General features: G+C 28.2%; 2 protein-coding genes across 2 annotated transcripts in view; both read left to right on the top strand.

Moving 5' to 3' along the window:
• Window positions 1-15,321, top strand: part of twin (CCR4-NOT transcription complex subunit 6-like twin) — a 407,454-nt gene extending 392,133 nt beyond the window's left edge. The window contains exons 4-8 of the mRNA XM_076618850.1: window positions 1,239-1,390; window positions 6,515-6,745; window positions 8,666-8,843; window positions 8,932-9,071; window positions 9,188-15,321. Of these exons, the coding sequence (XP_076474965.1) occupies window positions 1,239-1,390; window positions 6,515-6,745; window positions 8,666-8,843; window positions 8,932-9,071; window positions 9,188-9,264 (778 nt within the window). The 3' untranslated portion in view covers window positions 9,265-15,321. The remainder of the gene's footprint in view (window positions 1-1,238; window positions 1,391-6,514; window positions 6,746-8,665; window positions 8,844-8,931; window positions 9,072-9,187) is intronic.
• Yip1d1 (Yip1 domain-containing 1) lies at window positions 4,139-5,458 on the top strand. Its single transcript, XM_033333492.2, has 2 exons — window positions 4,139-4,452; window positions 4,567-5,458. Exons 1-2 carry the CDS (start codon window positions 4,257-4,259, stop codon window positions 5,124-5,126), a joined length of 756 nt encoding a protein of 251 aa, XP_033189383.1. The 5' UTR covers window positions 4,139-4,256; the 3' UTR covers window positions 5,127-5,458.
• Window positions 15,322-16,715: the final 1,394 nt, after the last annotated feature.

Raw genomic sequence — 16,715 nt, 5'->3', positions numbered from 1 at the left:
CAAATGTCCAGCTGGACAAATTGTAAAGTACAAATTAAATAGAAAACAAATTTTGTTCGAGAAAACACCCCGCAAACCTGACTGAAGAAATAAAATAGTCAAACTCGAAGATGGTATCCCGCTGGGTGTAGCCATCCACGTGTTATTTAGCGATCAAGTTAAAAACATATACCAAATATCCAGCTGAACAAATTGTAAAATACAAATTAAATAATAAAAAAAAATGATTTAAATTTCCTTTCATTCGCTACTGTATGTAATCGATCGGTCTCCATTCTACGTATTTTAAATTCGTCAGTCTCCGTTTAGCTGTGCCATTTAAAATTGACTAAATGAACAATTCCGAATCTGTTTTCGTTCATTAAGCATCAGCTTTTGCAAAAACGCTGATGTGCTGTACGTGACGCCTACTCGATATCTATGGGTAACGTTGCTTCCATGTTGTTTAGAGGTTCTTGTAAGATCGTAAGAGGGATGATGGCTTGTAATGGAGTTTCAGTGAAGAATATACTGGCCAACTATACGTGCTGCACATAACAGCAAGAGAAATCTGTATTCTACATGGTGTACGTGATACGCCTTCTTATAAGTTTGCCAACGAAAATCCTCTGGCTATCGTATCCAAGTTGCAAAGTTTCGTTTTCACTCAACGAAATTAACTTTCGCTAATCACTCGTAGAATTTTTATGCAAACAGATTAACAAGAAAAATGATTTCTTCGATCACGCCGTTGTATCACATAACAGAAGCATACTAATTTTATAGCGATCGAATTCGCTAATTCTGTAGGCACGTTCTGTAGACTTAACTAAATTTAATTAAAGTAATACATTCACGTTATTATACAATTATACGATAAAGTTAGCGTAAATTCGTGATAATCGATGAATTTGTTTTTCCACCCATTGTATGACACCATTCGATATCGTGTATACAGTAATATTCAAAAATGAGTATAGGTACATCTTGAAGGGACGAGATCTATTGAAAAAATGTGAAAAGATCATAAAGCATAAATTAATAGTAAGAAACATGAACGAGTCTGTAGGTGTGTCAATATTATCTTTTTATTCGTTTTTATGGAGCGTATAACTCATTACTGAGTTTCACTGTATATCAAGTTAAAGAATAATATATTTCAATTGCTGTTATAATACAAAAAAGGTTATTATTACGAAATTAACAGTGAAACACAATTTCGTGTCGTTCTAATCCATTTGTTCCTTCTTTTCCGACAGATTTACGTTAATAAAAGAGCATTTAGTCGAATTTAACCAATTGGCAATGGCAAATGCAGAAGGTTCTGACCACATGCTAAATCGTGTAATGCCAAAGGATAATATTGGATTGGCTGCCCTGCTTAGGACCAAGGAGGCTGCTTGGGATAATGGTGAGTGATCTTACGAGCCTAAATATACTGCTGATAATGAATACATGGATCAAATATTATTATGATTACCGCATACATTATCGTCCATAAGTATAATATTTGGATACCTTCAAATTATTGCAAATATATAAAATTTATCATGAAACTGTAATTTAATTTCAGCACATATTGCTGAAAAGCTAATATTACAGTAGCTAATATTAATATAAATAGAAAAAAGTAGCTAATTTTAATTAGTCAGAATAAAAGAGGTGAGTGAAATACGTGTCAACTGGATATGTGTTATTATGTACATGCAATGCATTACTCCTTGCAACAAACAGAATGTTCCAATGGTTGTAACCCAAACATAATATTTTTGCTCTTCATGTTTATCTTATTTCGACTTCGTAGAACTACTCTTTAAATTTCTATCAATCTTCTTTTGAACGCCCTGTATACGTATATTTTGACACACGGTTTGCCACTTTCACCACACTTGCTCCTGGATCATAAAATCATATCAATTTAGTATCATAGTTCACTAATGAACGCTTTCAAAATTTCAAAGTAATTTTGAAAATTCCTGTCGCAGCACCAAACATTCACCAAAACATTGTCTTTCAAATATTTCCACTATTCGAAACCTTCACGTGCTCTCATGCAAACATGTATCTTAATTTCTATTATTCAGAAGATTTTGTTTAAGTATTTGCATTATCCCCGTGGTGGGACAAATTTTGCTTTAGAAGCAAAACTATTATTTGATTTACAGGTCTCAGCTCTAAACTAAATATTACTATGAACGAGAAATACAGGGTGGTTGGTAACTGGTGGTACAAGCGGAAAGGGGGTGATTCTACGCGAAAAAAGAAGTCGAAAATGTAGAATAAAAATTTTTCATTCGAGGCTTTGTTTTCGAGAAAATCGACTTTGAATTTTGGCTCGGTACGCGTGCACTGTATCGCGTCTCGTTATAACGGATCTCACTGTAGATCGTTGTCTCTATGGAAAAATTTAAAAAAAGTTTTTATTCTATATTTTCGACTTTTTTTCGCGTAGAATCACCCCCTTTCCGCTTGTACCACCAGTTACCAACCACCCTGTACAATCATGTATATTTCCCACGTAATTAAACGTATTAGCTTCGTACAAACGGACTTGTAAACCTGTGACTGCCATCGATATAATTACAAGATCGTAACAAGCAGACCATTACAAGGTCGAGCGAATCGAACATGCATATTAAAAACCGAATGGCATGTGATCATGATACAGAGGTGTTCGAATCGCAAAAGCAGTCAACAAAACACACTGGTAGACAGTATTCGATATCGGAGCAATTTCTTAATTAATTGCGAGTCATAGTCATGCTAACATAAATCGAGGAGCGCGCTTCGTATCACCTGAAGAAGATGAAGTGGCACAAGTTCGTAGACTACATATACGCGAGCAGCCTTATAATTCATGACGTAGAGATGCCAGAATGTCAATCCTATCTCGGGTAGCCATCTAGCAAACGTCCCCTTACATGTCATACGATCCACTTTTTTTACGAGCGTATTAACTCACGAGTAGAGGCTATCTCAAAATATAACTACTTGCGCGTGTTACGTGTCCAGCTAGTAGCTACGGACACCACACCTACGCTCCCCTACCCATCGGTATAGAGTGGTGTAAAAATGTGGAAGAAGGGCATCTCTTATCCGCAACTTTAATTTTGTTGAATCTCGAATATATCGTAGAGGGGAGAGCCCTGAGTAACATGCAGCTTATCCGAGGCGTGGGACGATCGCGGTTCAAAAGTTACGAGAAAAAGAAAATTGTACAGGTCGTATTGCATTTACTCGAATGTAAGTGGCTAAAAATGAAATTGCATATGCATTTGAATGGGATTGCGATCCTAATATGTCGTGTTAAGGTATGGCTAGGTTCGGCTAAGTTAGGTTGATGCCAAGAAGCAGATTCCTTGAATTCGGCCTGAGGAACCCCATCTCGCTGCTGGTTTCGCTCTTAAATAAGAAAACTAGAGTGGGTTAGACCTAACCTACTTATATCGGAGTGAACGCAACGTAACAAGTACAATTTTCTTTTTCTCATAACTTTTGAAGCATGATCGTCCCAAGCCTTGGACAAAAAGCAGGTTACTTAGGATTGTCTCCTTTACAAGATATCCGAAAGTCAATAAGATTAGATCTGAATCCCCCTTTTTCATCCAATTCATGGAAATTTTTTTGAGCTATGTATGGTATGAAAAATTACAGTCAGAGGGGAAAATAGGTGTGCAGGTAGTGGAAATAGATATCAATGAAACTATGTTAAATATACGAATTAATTTCAATTGTTTAGTAAATAATCTATGAAGTAATATGTATAAGTATAATTATTTACACAACTACTGTATAAATACTTCTAGATTCTAGACGCTACATATAATTGAAGAGAATACCGAATTAGTAATTTGGTAAAATAAAAGTATATTTCAAACTTATGTAGGAAATGCAGTTACCTTTAAGAAATTTCTAAAAAGCTTTCGAAATTTTTGTACGTTTTTTCTAACTCGAATAAGTAACAAGTGACAAAAATTGTCAAGTCGGTAATTTTGATTTTCAAATAGCTTTCAAATAGCTTAATATCGATTGATGAATCCATATACGTTATAGATATAGATGATTTTTTAATTTTTATCGTCTGTGTTTTTATCCGCTTATCGACTGTGATATGTATTATTTCAAACTGCGCCATCATGCAGCACACGCAAGAACTAGTAGACTGCTACTTCGTAACCTATTAACTTATGTAAATGTATCAATTGCAGTTACAAATTTAGTGCAAGTTCGAATTAAAAAGAAATAAATTTATACGCTATAAAAAATATTAAACACAAATGTCTGGTTATACTGGACAAGAAAATTATTGGGGACAATCTCCTCAAAGCCATTATAACTTTGATTCCTCTGGCTTTGATCAACCTAACCAACAATTCGAATTTCAAACATATAATGATCAACAAGCTGGTGATTATTCATACGCGCAAAAAGGTTATCCTGTTCTCGATCCTGTTCAAAGTACATTTACTAGTGGTACGTACCGTAAAAATAGTTTTAAAACAGATTTCAATTGAAATAATCTTAGAGAAATCAATATTTTATGTCGGTTTAAATAACTGTTTATCACGTTTGACACAAACATTTTAGGATCAGCTGGATTTGTAGACGAAGAAGAAGAACCACCTCTGTTAGAAGAATTGGGCATCGATCCTGATAGAATATTACAAAAAACATTAGCTGTGTTAAATCCATTTCATAGAAAAGCACAAATAGACGATGCGAATTATTTACTTCAGGATTCAGATTTAGCTGGGCCAGTAGCATTTTGTTTAATGCTCGCCGCGTTTCTCTTATTAGCTGGTTCAAAAGCACATTTCGGTTATGTTTATGGTTTAGCTGTAACATCGTGTATTTTGATGTATATCCTGCAATCATTAATGAGCAATTCTAGTAATATTACATTATCTTCTGTGGCATCTGTGTTAGGTTATTGCTTATTACCTGTAGTAGTCCTTGCTGGTTTAGGTGTTTTTACAACTTTGAGAGGCCCGATCGGTTTATTTCTTGCCACGTTTACAGTTTTTTGGTCAACTTTATCCGCATCTAGGCTTCTTACAACTATGTCAGGAGAAGAAAATCAACGGCTTCTTATTGCATATCCTTGTGCTCTCCTTTATGGTGTTTTTACATTGATGATAATATTTTAGCAAAATTTGTATTCTTTTGCTACCTTCTTATATAAAGCTACTCATTATGATTAAATATTTAATGCAATATATAACATACTGATATATTTGTGTGCTGAATCACATAAATATACAATCACATTTATACAATATTATCAATTACAAATAAAGATCAATACATTGCGGAACATGTATTGTTACTTAAAGCATCTAATGTTGAAAATGTATCAATGTGACATTTTATATATTGTAATAATGTAATTTACATATATGTACAATACATTTTCTAAATATATTACCATAAGTTTTATTTGATTATTTTATAAGTCTTAAATAAATTGTACAATAACCAACTATTGTTCTCATCTTTCATATCAGTGTGATATTAGATCATGTATAAATTATTCTATCATTTCTACCACTTTAGTCTAATTTATAAAATCACACAAGTAAATAAATTTGAATCAGATGAATCAAATATCATATATTTGCAAAGAATGAGATGTGCATAAAAATAAAACTTATGTATATAACTTATACATAGTTATTATGGTTTAATATTTTATTGTAACTCATCAAATTTCTACAACATACATGTGTATATAATTTTAATGTCTTCCTCTGCATTAATTATTAATAATTGCTCGATTTAGATGATATTTTCATATACAAGAAGAAAGAAGAATTGCGTTAATAGAATTAATTAGCAGTTACCCTAAACTTGTAGTTAGAACATTGTGATATAAACTCAGTTGCATTTCAAGATAGATAGTTACTTCTCACAAAATACTAATGTAATGAAATAAATACCGTATTTAATGAAAAACGATTACGAAAAGACTATCTTAACAATAAATTCAAGTTTATTATTTCTTTGAAAAGTCATTATCATTCTTTCGTATTATAAATATTTCTCTTCTTATTTTCCTCTTACTATTCACCTCTTGCATAATTATGAATTTCATTAGATGGGATAAGATTTATTAGACTGATTAATAACGGCAACTTTGCGTTAATATTTTTTCGCTCAGTAGTAATATTCCCTTTTTGGTATCCCAAGATTTATTTATTCGACAATCGTCATAAAATTTGAACCTGTCCTAATAAGTACATGACATTATAAATTTAATATAATATTATTTACTTCAATTAATTGATTTATTCGCTTTATATTGTTCCAGACTAATTAATATTCACACCTGTTCTACGTATACGTATTAAAATCTACGGAATTAATTATTATTATATTTTACAAATATTTGCTATTTACTATTTAATATATGATTTTAATATCCATAATTCATCAGCTGTTTCTTAATCAAACCATTTGAATAAAATTTACGAATATTCGGCGAGACATTAAATTATGTTCACTAAAAGTAAAGCAATACTATTTGGCATTTTTTCAGGAATTCCATCTGATCTAGCACAAGTTCAACAACCGATTTTAGTTTGCACAGCCCACATTCATTGGGATCCAGAATTTTGCGATGTTAAATTAATACAGACAATGATGCTCAGTAATGAATTACGTTCCATTTTGGACCAAGCTGGCCAGTCTTTCAGACCTGGTCACAAGCCTGATTCTTCCAATGTTCAACTGTTACTTTGTGGTGACTTCAATTCTCTGCCTGACTCTGGTAAACTATACTATCATTTATATCTTATACGTTAGCTTTACATACAATTTTACACGATACTTTATTTTCTAAAATGCTCTGAATTGTCCGAAAACGTCGGTTTCTTGCACTTCTTGTAGAGGCAGTATTTGAACACGTCGAAAAAAGATGGAAGATTGTTCTTTTCACGTGTCTTTTGAAACAACGTTCATTACGATTGGTTGGTTTTTCAGGACAATATTTTACATATAGTAGAGAGTAGAATACATTGTCGAGATTTGAAAGATTTCTTTTTCAAACAGAAAAAGATATCGCTGAAACACCAAATGAGGTGTGTGATGTCCACAGAAAAGGCTTTCTATCTGATAGAACTATTCGCAAATAATTCGCTAACTTCAGAGAAGAAAACTTCAATTAAGAACGTCTTGAAACTCTTAAAAGGCTACCGTGAGTTTAGTAAAGTTTCGTAAAGTTTGCTAAAGTAAGATTAAATTATAAGATTAAAGTTTTAATAGACTGTATGATACATATATTTCTTGAACTTTCGTCTTCGTTGACGACTCTACTGAGCCCTTGGCTTAGGACGCAGTGCCGAGAGAAGCCTAAATTATGGCACTCTCGAGTGCCTGTTACTTTGATATAATAATTTTTATAAGAAAAAAGCGAGCGATCGTACCGTATACTTGAGTTTCGCGTTCCCTGGCATTATTTTCCATCGACGATCAAGCAAACATGTTCAAACAAAATCAAAGCATTAATTGCAAATAATTTATTGTATATAGCATGGAAATCAGTAAAAAGAAAAATTGCGATACATACCGTATTGTATAAACAACCAAGTATATTAAAATGTATGGTTTCCTTATTTGCTTAAAAATCAGAACAGGCTAACACAATATCTAAAAAAGAATCTTACATTGTAGAGTATCATTTAAAATTGTAAAATGTAGATGTAAATGTAAAAGAGTCAAAACTTAGTCGCCACTCGTCAAATGGCTAATATCGATACGAGTCGAACACTTTAAACTTGATTGTAAAAGACATTACAATTCGACGTCGTAGCCTAACCCACGAATATCTCCGAACATTTACATTATCAGTGAAATCAGCTGTTGGAAATAAAATATGTATTATAACCTGTTAACCGCAGTGTTATACCAACTCAACTGTTCCTATTATCCCAACAGAAATAAGGGGATCGATCTATTCGCGGCGTCGATTACTATAATCGCAACAGGAATTTACGACTTCCGTTGACGCGCTTCCTCGCGATCGCGTTCTTCCGCGACTGGTCGACTTTACAATATTTATAAATTGAACCGTAATACTTGGATGTCTTTATATCACTTATTTGAGAATATTAGTATAAAATATTTTAATATAAAGGCTGTTTGAAATAAACATTTTTTTTATACAGTATTTAATAAAATAGGAGTAGCAATTTAACTTTGTTCTGTAAAAATAACTTTAAGTCCAATCTTAATCTAGAGAAAGTGCATGTTCGTAATAATTAAGTTATAGAAAACATAGACTAATTCTGAAATCTCTATATTTAGATTTTTAATGTTTGATTTAATATTTAATTTCTATTTTATTAATTTTTAATATCACTTGCCATGTTAATGGATATTTCATCCGATGATTCATGTCGTATAACAAAATATAGGATATAGATATAATAAGATTTTATTTCTGAAAGAATTACTTTTAAGTATCTTGAAAATTCACTTTGAATATATTTTATTTTTATCGTTTTTTATGAAGAATAAGACATTTATAAATAATACGTTGATTTCGTCCCTTTTTCCTTTATTATCGAAACACTTACGTTGACTAATCTAATTTTCTTTCAAATATTAAATAATATTTTTATTACATAATGTGATAATATTTATATCTGATATTTTTGTCTTTTACATTTATTTAAATATCTTTTTTTAGGTGTAATTGAATTTCTTACTTCGGGGCGAGTAGCGGCTGATCACCGTGACTTTAAAGACTTAGCTTATAAATCATGCTTACAGAAGATCTCTGGTTGCGATAAACCTAATGAATTCACTCATTCTTTTAAACTTGCATCTGCATATAGTGAAGATATCATGCCCTATACTAATTATACGTAAGTTTTACTTATACATTATGTTAATACCTTGTTTTTACTTCATATAGAATGGAAGATAAGATCCTAGCTCTCCCCTTTCTTACAGATTCGAATTCAAAGGTATAATAGATTACATTTTCTACTCGAAACAAAGTATGGTACCATTAGGACTTTTAGGTCCTCTAAGTGCAGATTGGTTTAAAGAACATAAAGTAGTTGGTTGTCCACATCCACACGTTCCATCGGGTAAGACAATAAAGAAACGAAATTTCTATGATGATTTATAAAGCTTAATAAAATCTTTCTACAAAATATAATCGACATTTATATATTAAATATAAATTAACTGTTTTTTTTTTCAGATCATTTTCCTTTATTAGTAGAGCTTGAAATGACACCAACAGTAGGAACAAGCAATGGATTGATCTCACGCAGGTAGCAACCGCTGCGATCTAGGCCCAAATAAATATAAGGGAATAACAAAAGATAATAAGAAAGAAATCCCCATCACATTTTCTCTTACTTCTGGCTCTAGCAATATCACTCGCAGTCGACAGTTACTTCAATAGCGAATGTTACAAATACTCCATATTACCGCACATTCGACACAAGTTATTAGATACTGATGAATAATTCTAATGACCAGGTAAAGGGAGGTGTGTTGTAATGCGTTTAGCCCATGTATAGTGTATTGCATTTTTAAGAACTAACTTTCCCATATTAAGAGTATTTTAACCTTTACTACCATCGTAATATGTAGATACCTATTTTCCTACAAAAAGATATTCCGATCAAGCCTCTGTGATATTCACATTAACAATTGGAACAACTCACATATTTATTAACAAATTAGTATCTACTAGAAAATCCCTAATCTCTTCCTAAATGTCATTACAACATTCTCCAAGCCAACTTTTTGATAAGAATGCTGCCATCCAATGAGAAATTGTATTTTTAAAGAAAACAAAAACAAAAAATATGAAAACATACACACTATACTGGGCTGTGCGAAGTGATTGGAGTTAACTTAACGATTTCAATGCAAGTACAAATCTGTTCTTATTGGCCACGTATATTGAGAATGATAATGTTATATAAGTAAATAGATAATATTGTAGCGAGTGTATTTGTAAGTATAATAATGTAATGATGTTCATCATTCACAGTATCCTGAAAATCAGTTGACATTCATTCATTAGACGTTCAGTTCCAGTTATTATAGATAACGAATACTAATTTACTACTTGTTAATTCAGTTGCATATAATCTAAATTGTATAGCAAAACTTATTTTTTTTAATCTTACTTTGTATTATATATTTCTTCTTTAAATTTTCAGGGTTTGTAAGTATTGTTATATTAAATACAATGATTTTTTGAGTCAGTAATAGCGATCTTACTAAGCGTTTATAATTTTTATCTAACAGAATTCAATGCAAAAATGAAGATTGGAACAAATTTCTATCCATTTATTTCTCATACAACATCTGTTTCTGTAAGAAAAATGTATACAATTTCATTTATCATCAACGTAATATTTTATTGTATCATAATACATTTTATTATTCTGCACAAAAAATGTTATAGTATCTTTGTAAATGTTTTATAAATATTTTAGTAGGCCTCAAATAATAATAGAAGATTACAATTGAAACATTTTCATATTTTAATGTTACGTAGTATCATCATAACAGATATAAAAATTTACTATTTTTAATTAATTATTGATTATTGATATAAATAAATAAATAAATATATATAATATATATATATAATATATATATATACACATAATAGGTTCCAAAACGTTGATATTTTTCTGATAATGCTTTTAGTTTTTTCATTAAAAACAAGCTACTTTTATTTTTTATGTAATTAAATACAAAACGTGTATACGAAGAGCAGTAATTCAAAGTAAGATCTTCAACTTCAGCAATTGTAAAAGTTGCTTAGATGTACCTAAATACCTGTTAGCATTTATAATGACTAGTGTTCCTACACATTTTATAAACAAAACGGCACTACCGATATACTGTATAGTTGTCATAATGAAAACTATCAAATGGGCTTGTCTTCTACTCACATTTGACAAAAGCAACAACTGAATTATACAAGTAGTAAACGATTAGTTTAACAAAGACATATGTGTAGTAAATGTTGTATAAAGTAGGTAATTACAATATAGTTTTAATTAATGAGGATAGAAGTGGCAATCCCTATTTGTATATGCATTCACAAATAAACACATGGTAATTGAACATACATACAAAATATGCTAGGATAATTATTCATAATTTCAAGCCAATTTCTCTTTATCTTATTTAAAAAATTTTGCATCCAATTTTAAAACTTATCATGATATGAATCAAGTAAATGATATCTGATGTTAATACTTTTTCAAATTCAATTGACGCAATTTTCTTGATAATATCAATACTAAATGCTTTTGACTTCCGCATATCTTTTTTTCTAGTATATTATTAGTATTGTAAATTACATTATTTGCTACATAGTATAAAATTTCTTATAACAAAATAAAATTTGACAGAATAATCTATATTCTTCAAGTAATATCAAATATTAAATCATAATTAAATGCTTTTAATTTGACAAATGTCTGTATTCTTTATGTGAAACAGAATCGATATTAAAGTAGATCATATAATATCTGTTATTTTCAAAAAATAAATTTTTCTTACAAGCATAATATTCAAAACATTTTATTTCAAATAATTATTTTGTCATTCTGACATTCAACAAATTCAGATACATAGGTATTTTTTTAAATTTCTGTTCATAATTTGCAAGACATATTTCAGTAATAAAATATATATTTCTTATAGCAATTACATTTTGTTGGAGAAATATTAAAACAAGGCAGAGCAACTAATAATTTATCTAAAGCATTAATGAAACAAATACATACTGTCCTTTGTTTTAATAATGATGAAAGCATTAGATAACAACATGTGTTTTCATGCATTTTGGCTGACACAAATGCCATATGCCATAGTATTCAAAATAGCTTTGTTAAATAGAAGCTCGGAAGGATTAATAATCAATATCACATTCTTGCTTAGAGTTTATGTATGTACTTTGAAGTACTATGGTTCTCAGAATGTATAAAAATATGAATTTAGGTAATAAAGAAAAAAAGAACAATTGAATTGAATACGAATTATTCATTGACTGGCACATAACAACTACAAAATTGTATCATTAATCAAAAATTTATGTAATTCAAGTTAATATTTAACTTTGTTATACTATATAATAAATCGAGAACCGCAGTTCTTCAATATAGTAACACTACTTTCGCTAATGTGCTTTCATATAAACTATAATACAAAGAAGATTGTAAAAAGCATCGACAATTTCATATAATTTCTTGTTTTAAGAATATATACATAGTATCCCTTGTTATAAAATAAAGATAGCAGCACTCTTACAAAAATCTTAAATATGTCTTAAACAGTTCGATGAATTCTTATAAAAATTTAGTGGTCCATTTTCATTTGTATAATTGATATTCATATATGAGATTTATAAATGTTACCCTAATGCTATTACACAAAATTTATATAATGACATATTTTATACATCGGAAGATCATCAACATTTTGTAAACAATTTGAAAACATTGGAAAAATACCATATCCGTGCTTGACAAATTCTAATCACTGATATGGCATACATATTTGTGTGTATATAAAAGAAATCAACTGTTTACAATTTAATTAGATGTAACAGTATTAACAATTGATATATGTGATAAAAAAACGTATATAAGACGTTTATAATGAAGGCAGTTAACAAACATTCTAGAATTTACATTATTTTGTTTAACAACATCCTTGTTTAGCAATATTTCATTTTAATACATATGAAACAATACTTCTTCTACTATATTAAAACAAAAAGTCTAGTCAATTAGCGCTGTATTAAAATTAGATTATTACACATTTTTTAATAAACTCTTCTTTATATATCAATATTTGTAGAATTGATTATAAATAAATGAATTATTTAAAAGATGAGATGATTACATACGTATGACAATAAATGGAGTACTTAGATAGAATTAAAGAATCATTTAGATAAACATTTACTTTTAATGAACAGAAATCATACATTAATGAAATACATTAGTTCATTTCAATCCGCTTTGTGTGTAAAGATATGAGTTTGTGAAATTTTGTTTCAATTAATATTAAATTTTTTCATGTTTAATGAATTAATGCTGCAGGAAGGATATATCAATATTGAACGATGTATTTTTAAGATAAAAAAAATATAATTATAAAATTTATTCTGATATAAGTAAACAAGCAGTTAATTACTTTATATACATATACATATATTTTAATACAACTTTACACACACTTTACATTCCATATTCATAAAGATATAAATGATCAAGTAATGATTTTATTGTGAAATATTATATTTTTGAATATAATATTTAATACCTTAATTAGTACTTATATTAGAACAAAATTTCACTAGAAATCATAGATTATTTCTTTGTGAAACCCACTAAATTTTATAACAAAAACAAAAATGTACTAAATTGTTATAAATGTGTAGAATTAACTGGAATGACGCTGAATAATAAAATGATATAAAATATTGACAATATGAGAATTCATCGAACTGATATAATATGATTTCAATTATGAATTTAAAAATATTTTTTGCATATAATTTGCATATTTACAATTTTATCTTATTAAATTCATAAATAAGTTTAAAAATAGTTATGGAATTTTTTAAATATGTTAATTTTCAATCTTCTGAGCTCCTCCATACAATATGTAGAAGATTCAACATTAGTTTTAATTAACTAGTAATAATAAACATTTTTATGTGATTAAAAATATATTAGTTATCAGTCTTGTATGATGTGAACACAATGTTTTGTTTGAAATATTTGGTACATCTTTAACAATTTGATCAAACGTATGTAGTCAATGCCTTTACCTTTCTGTACTCTGTAATTTTGGGCATACTACGTAATATAAGTATATATACATAAATACAAAATGACACTATACGCGCAATGTTAATAGAATAATATTGCTTTTAAATTAAGTCCAACAATATAACAAAACATATAGATTTGAAATTACCACACTGTAATAGTGTTTAATAATAATAATTTATCAGAATGTAGTATATAATATACTTATTTATTAATATATACGTACATATATGTAACATAATATTTAAAAATATATTTGCATTTAGCAGTTATATGGTACAATATAACAAACGACACCAAAAGAACCATTTTTAATACAAGACACTTTATAATAATTATTTATTCATAAAAATATTACTTTTTTTAGTTTGTCGCACGTGATACTAGAATTCTTACTAATATCTTAATATTGAACAAATATTTTATAATTATCTGGTTTGAAAAAAATATGGCTTATTAAAATCAATATACTACAATTATAATTTGCAGTATATAGCCATTTTTATATATTATGTTTCTGCAAACGATCTTATATTAAGTAGAAATAATACAATAATAGAACTAATGCAAAATACGACATAATTTTTTTAACATAATCCCAAAGATAATTTGATATAAATTATTCTATAATTTCATTTCGTATTGCCTCGTGTATGTGATTTATTTGCTTGAACAAAGTGCAATGTTAATTATATTCTATATAATATTGCGTGATAGTGTCGATTTTTGACTTCCATAAATAAGAATAGAATTATATTAGAGTACAATAAGACAAGCACAGCACATTTCAGTCTGTACTTTTATAAGAACACGATAACAAATTATAAACATTGGAACATAATTCTTGCGTCCATCATAAGAATAATTACATTTCAGTGTTAATATTGTAAATTCAATCAGATTTCGTGTACGCTTTTGGAAATTTTTTACCTGCTATATTGGAAATGTTGGAATCAAGACTTATTTTATTAGAGTCTTTGTTTTGTCTCTAAAGGTAAAAAATATTAATTTAAGCAAATAATTTAATCACTGAAAGAATAAAATTCTTTAAAAACATATGATATAATTATTATAATATATGGTTACACAAAATTTTTTAAATATCAATTTTTTAATCAATGAATTTTTAATGATTAAATATCTTCTAAAAATATATTTTTAAAGCGATGTCATTTTTACTTAAAATATGTCATGTACAATATACTGCATAATCATAAATTTGTAAATTCTATTCACAATTTTATATAAGAATGTCTCATCATAATAATTCTTCATATAAACATATTATAAATTTATTGCCAACTATAATTGTAATTTTAATTTTTTCACTTAATTAGTTAATGATGATTCCTCATTACTATATACCTATATAAATACTCAAAGATCTATTGAAAGTACAAATATGTAGCAACACGATCCTGATTGAATAATGGAAGAAAAGAGTTGTAAAGACATACTAGAGGAGAGAATGTGTCTAGTAGAATATATAAAAGTTTGAATGCTCTGTCAGTTTGCACTTAAATATCTTTTTATTTAAATACCTATCTTAAAATAATATGTAATTTACTTTTTATTGAAAATGCAATGATTGTATATGGGCTGCGTTTGAGTCATGATTGAATGTAACAGTTTATTAACTAACATAAAATAAATTAAAAATATTCAGAAAATAAAATAATTACATGCTTATTATTATATGGAATAAAATTATATATGAACTTTTTTGTTCTATATAAAATTTGTCAAAATTATATGGGAAAAAACACTATTGAATTATATCAAAATATGATACTTTTAAAGTTGTATTTAGAATATATTTAATGTTAAAAGTTGTATAGTAAAAGAATGCATATTGTAGTAAATTAATAGTACATATATCATAGATTTATGTTTATTTTTATACAATATAATTTTTATGATAATCATAGCTAACATTAAAGTCAGTCACATGTCAAGGATAAATTATATTACTTATACATATACATATATAACATCAGTTTTGTTTTATACTGTTACTATTAGTTTCATTTTAACTGAACAATGTAACTAATTGGTTAAAGGTAAATATAATCAAAAAGTAAACTTTAGTAGCTGATATTTCATACAAAAAAATATCGGCTATTTTAATTATTTTATGTTTATTTTTACATTTCTAAATTGAATATAAGCGGTTACAAACCAACTTCCTTACATATAATTTCGAGTAATAAAAATCTACAATAATCTTCAGTGACTTATTATCATCTTTTACACGCATTTGTTAAATAAAATAAATATACACTTCGTAGTAAATATGCATTCGTAATCGGAGTGTAATTTAAATAGATGACCAAACTTTGGTATCATATTTTACTTTTTCTAATAAACATTCAAATTAAGTAGTCGCAAGTAATGATATTATTTCTGCTCTTGAATAGATTAACATGTATTATAGTAAATCGATCTCTGTTTAAATATTTTACAAACGTAATAATCACTCTGGTAAAATCCAAATCTATGAAATAGATTTTTAATCTCACGTTTATACCACTTTTTCGTATTTTTAGGAAGAGCAGAATACAATATCAAACTTTGATCGCCTATTTTTAATGCACCGTGTATATTTAAATAATGTGCTTAAAAATAAATAATTAAACTTAAAGAGTAAAGAACTACAAATTAAGAAATTTAAACTATATCAGATTTTTACTTTTATATAAAGAAGATTATTATTATAGAGGATTCCAAAGTTAAACATACTTTTGTCAATAAAATAAATTAAAATTACTTCAACATTGAAAATACGCGTACGTATCTTCCATGTATTCGCTAATAATATAATAAAAAATATTCCCTATTTAATATATCAATGGTTGGATTTACATATAACATATATAAATACTTTACAAGTCATTGCTTAATATTTGGGAA

This window comes from Bombus vancouverensis, chromosome 5 (assembly GCF_051014615.1).
Source record: "Bombus vancouverensis nearcticus chromosome 5, iyBomVanc1_principal, whole genome shotgun sequence".
NCBI lineage: Eukaryota > Metazoa > Arthropoda > Insecta > Hymenoptera > Apidae > Bombus > Bombus vancouverensis.
Note: the sequence above shows the minus strand (reverse complement) of the source record. Positions and strands in the feature narration are given on the sequence as shown.